The sequence below is a fragment of the Oryzias melastigma genome, unplaced genomic scaffold, assembly GCF_002922805.2.
Source record: "Oryzias melastigma strain HK-1 unplaced genomic scaffold, ASM292280v2 sc00684, whole genome shotgun sequence".
Lineage (NCBI taxonomy): Eukaryota > Metazoa > Chordata > Actinopteri > Beloniformes > Adrianichthyidae > Oryzias > Oryzias melastigma.
Genome location: NW_023417272.1, coordinates 5,553 through 10,224, shown reverse-complemented (window position 1 = coordinate 10,224; position 4,672 = coordinate 5,553). Strand labels below are relative to the sequence as shown.

The following is a 4,672-nucleotide window of genomic DNA, read 5'->3' as shown; positions in this document are numbered from 1 at the left end:
GTCTTGAGTTGAGTTTTAAGAATTGATAGTGAAGATGCTTGTCCAGTATTTAGGAACAAAGTGTTCCAAAGCTTTGGAGTACATGTAGAAAAGGTTCATCCACACCTAAACTTCCTTTTAAACCTCAGTACCTCCAGGAGAAGCTGATCAGCTGATATGAGACACCAGACTGGAGTGTGGGGAGAGAGAAGTTCAGCAAGGTAAGACAGGACGAGATCATTCAAAGATTTATGAATAAAGCTGCACATTAAAAACTAAAACTTAAACACAACTGCTGCAATGGTCTAATTTCACAGGTTTGGGATCAACAAAGTATTTTTTATCATATCTTAATTTTGTAATTTAACAAATGTGTCAGAAAATCATCACTGGTGATTTTATTTAGTCACAAATTTAGAAGAAGATTTAGAAGTCTAAACTTTTCAAACTTGTTTTCATGTTTGAGTAAATAATCATCTAAATTTGTGTTTAATATAAATTTATGTGATAAAGACAAATAAAGAAGTTTAAGGACATTAAAGCCACTACAAGTCTCACCTGCTGTCTACTTTATCAGAACAGTCGTTGCTGAAAAAAAGGTCTGTAGTGACGAACTGTAACTGTCTGAACCTTGATATAGATGTTTATTGGTTGATGTGGATCATGTGTTGATGTGAATCCTCCCTCAGTGTTTCATTAGCAGCTGTAACCACAGAGACTCTGATCAAACAGGAATGAACAGAATCCATCTGATATGAAGCTGTGCTTTGAAAACCACTTCCCTCCTCTTTGAAGAGTAGTCCATATCTGTCTTCAGGTTTTTGTACAGCCTCTTCTACACTTTGGATCACTGTGTGTCTACAGCACAGTAGTAGAGAGCTGTGTCTGCCAGAGTTAACTTTGTGATGATCAGTTCAGTTGATGTGTCTGTTGTTCTGGATTCATATCTGTTATCTGGAATATATTCACCTGTGTTACGTTTTCCTCCTTTCCAGAGAATAAACTGAGGAGCCTGAAGATCAGAATCATGTTTGTACCAGTAAAGTTGAGGATGGCTGTAATCTGTCTGATAGTTACATTTCATTGTAACAGATTTTCCTTCAGTTCCTGTAAGTTGATCCTGATCAGGAGAGATTGTGTCTCCAGCTGTCAGTCCTGGAAAAGTGGAGAAAATGAAGCCATTAGATGAATGAGATGATGAGTTCATGCAGCAGCTTCAAGCAAACTTGAATCTCTGATCTTAAACTCACCTAGAATGTGAGATAGAAGCAAAAAGAGGTAAAGCAACATGTCTTTGGAGTTCTTGAAGACACACAGACAGCAGATGAACTCTGTTCTTCCACTGCAGCACAATGAGGGAGAAATAATGTCACTGGATGATCTGAAGTTCAGTGGGCGGGCCAATCAGATAAACTCGAACAATCATAGAGCTTGGTTCTTTCACAGCAGCTCTGTTTTCTTCATTTACTGCTTCATTTCTCTGATGTATTTGACATCAGTCCCTTGACATAACAATCAGTGAATTTATTAGTGTGTGATGTCTTCTAGTGGATGTTGTGTAGTAATTTGTCGTTCACTGGATGATCTGAAGCTCAGTGGGCGGGGCCAATAAAATAAACTCAATCAAAAAATGTAGTTCTTCCACTGCAGCTCTGTCTCTGATCTTTACTTCATTTCTCTGTTGTCTTTGTTGTCAGTCCAACGACTCAACAATCAGTGTTTTGACAATGTTATGCCCTCTAGCGGATGTTGTGGTGTATTGTGTGTTCTCTACAGGTTTTTGTACAGGTTTTTGTTGTTTCCTGTCACTGTGGGCTTCACAGCACAGTAGTACACAGCAGAGTCTGTCACTGCAGGAGAGGAGATCTGTAGATCCATTTGTGTTTTGTCGTCATTCACTTTGATGGAAATTCCAGGGACTGCACTCCGTAACATCAGTCCTGTTCCAATGTGAGAGATCAAGAACTCTGGAGGTTTTCCTGGAAATTGTCGATACCAGTAAAGCTGATCACTTCCTGTTGCAGCATTTTTATATCTGTAGGACAGAGTGACAGGAGCTCCTTCCAAAGTGGACTCTTCCTTCTTGACTGCAGTGAGTTCTTCACAGCTGACATCTAAAGGAAGAGAGAAGTCAGATCAGTGATGGACAAACATCAAATGCTGAAATGTATCTTTGAAAGAATCCATCAACCTGTTCCAATGACTAGAAGCAGCAGAGTGAACACAGATGTCTGCACAGACAGCATGTTGGAGAAAGATGATGTTTGGCTTTTGTGTGTTGAACTGTGTTAAAGTGGAAGTTTGTGTCTCTTCTATAGTTCACTAACAGCTCAGCTCCTCCCTCAATCTCTCTGTCTGTTCTTTCATCTGTTCTTCTGCCGCCTCTTCCTCCTCCGAGTTAAGTTTTAGTCACTACTCCCCCTACAGGTAGATGCAGGAAGTCTCAGTGTGAAAATGGCCAAATCCATAAGAAGCACACAGTTGGTCTTCATGAAATATCAAGGTGGTAAATCATAAATAAAGATATTTCATTTTTATGATCTTTCTTAGGTTAGATAAGGGAAAACAAATTTAGATACACTGTGATTTCACCGATCCAGCTAAGTTAGAGACTGATTTTCCTCCTTGTCGACTCTCCTGGTTTTAGTCCAGATCTGAGTTGTAGTGATCTAGATAAACTGCAGCTGATTAAGAAGATGAGCTTTTCTGAGTCCATAGAAGTCTTTCTAGGTCTGGTTTAGTAAACTTTGATTCTGGTGATGTTTTAAATTTGGTAAGATCCCGACAACGTTATAGATTTAATGTGACTGTTAGAGTTCAAGTCGTTGCACACTTGAAGGAAGACCGGACAAATATGGGTTTTGTTTTGTTTGCCTTTAGTGAAAAGCTGGAACATGAACACAGCACACGTTACACTTCTGTCTCGTCATCTCGCCGATGTTTCATTCAATGGCGGGCCAAGTTAAACTTAGCTCTTTAAATTTATCAACAAAATACATCAATAATTCTCCATTTTATATCCCTGTGACCAAGGCTAACTACATCTTCAGAACTCCATATCCACCACAATAACCCGCTCGTGTGTTAGCTTTAGCTGCTAAGTGCTAGCGATATAGCTAATTNATCAGGCGATGAGATCAGACTCTATGGCCAGGAATCTCTCTTGTCGCAAAACTAGAGACTTCTGGAAAGAAGTGAAACACATCAACTCTGGGAAACAAACTTTTCCATGTGTGATAGATGGAGTTTCTGGCCCTGAGAATATCCTGGAACATTGGCGACAACACTACAGTAGAACTTTTAATTGTGGCCAGACTGACGAGGTGTATAAGATAAACGATGTTGGTGCCTGTGATGCAATCACGGTGCATGAGGTCTTTCAGGCTTCCGCCAAATTGTCAGAAAACAAGGCTACTGGTCTTGATGATGTTTCTACTGAACACATAAAGTTTGCAAGTCCAAAGGTGTTTCCATTACTTTCCATGTGCTTCACATCTTTTCTAGCTCATGGTTTTTTACCAGACTCTATGTTAGATGTTTTGACAATTCCAGTCTTGAAAAACAAAGCCGGTAAAATTAGCTGCTCTGATAACTACAGACCAATAGCCTTGGCCAGTGTAATGTCAAAACTCTTTGAGTTTATCTTGTTGGACAAGATCACCAAATATATTGAATCAACAGATAATCAATTTGGATTTAAAGAAAAGCTTGGTGCTGACATGTGCGTGTACGTTCTTAAAGAGATGATTTCTAAATACAGGAATCAGAATTCCTCCGTTTTTTTGTGCTTCCTGGATGCCTCTAAAGCTTTCGATAGAGTAAATCACTGGAAATTATTCAGGAAAATGGAAAAGAGAGGTGTGCCTAAATGTTTTGTGCGCATTTTATCTTACTGGTATGCTCAACAAAGTATGCAGGTTAAATGGGGTAACCAGGTTTCTGAGCCTTTTAAGATCAGCAACGGGGTGAGACAGGGGAGCATTCTTTCTCCTCTTCTTTTTAACCTGTATTTGGACGAATTATCCCTCAAACTGAACGCGTGTCACACCGGTTGTGTAGCAGGTGATCTTATCATTAATCATCTCATGTACGCTGATGACATAGTTTTGCTGAGTCCAAGCACTGCTGGCCTTCAACAACTTTTAAAGATCTGTTCAGATTATGGAGTTGATCATGACATTGTGTTTAATCCAGGGAAAAGTATGGTTATGATCTCCAGTACAAAAAAGGACAAAAATGTAAAATTCCCTGACTTCCATCTTCGCAATGCTGTACTCGCATGTTCTGATAGAATAAAGTATCTCGGGCATATAATCACTGAGGACATGACTGATGATGCTGATATCTACAGACAGTGTCGAGTGTTGTATGGCCAAGCCAACACCCTCTCACGAAAGTTTGGCTTTTGTACAGAACGTGTCAAGCTGACTCTTTTTAAGGCTTTTTGTTCCCCATTGTACACTGCACATCTTTGGGTGAACTACAAAACAGCCAGGATGAGAAAGCTGCAGGTGGCGTATAATGATGCTTGAAGAGTAGTTTTAAGGAAGCCTAGATGGACGAGTGCAAGTGAGCTGTTTGTTTTTAACAGAATTAATACCTTACATCGGGGGTCGGCAACCTGCGGCTCCGGAGCCGCATGCGGCTCTTCAAGCACTCCCTTGCGGCTCAGTGGCGCTTTTTCAAAAATGTT

At 40.0% G+C, this 4,672-nt stretch overlaps 1 gene segment (V, D, J or C); it reads right to left on the bottom strand.

Moving 5' to 3' along the window:
- Window positions 1-1,275: 1,275 nt before the first annotated feature.
- On the bottom strand, window positions 1,276-2,365 carry LOC118598457. The segment is given in 2 exon segments: window positions 1,276-2,093; window positions 2,171-2,365. Coding segments are annotated over 2 exon segments (399 nt in total).
- Window positions 2,366-4,672: the final 2,307 nt, after the last annotated feature.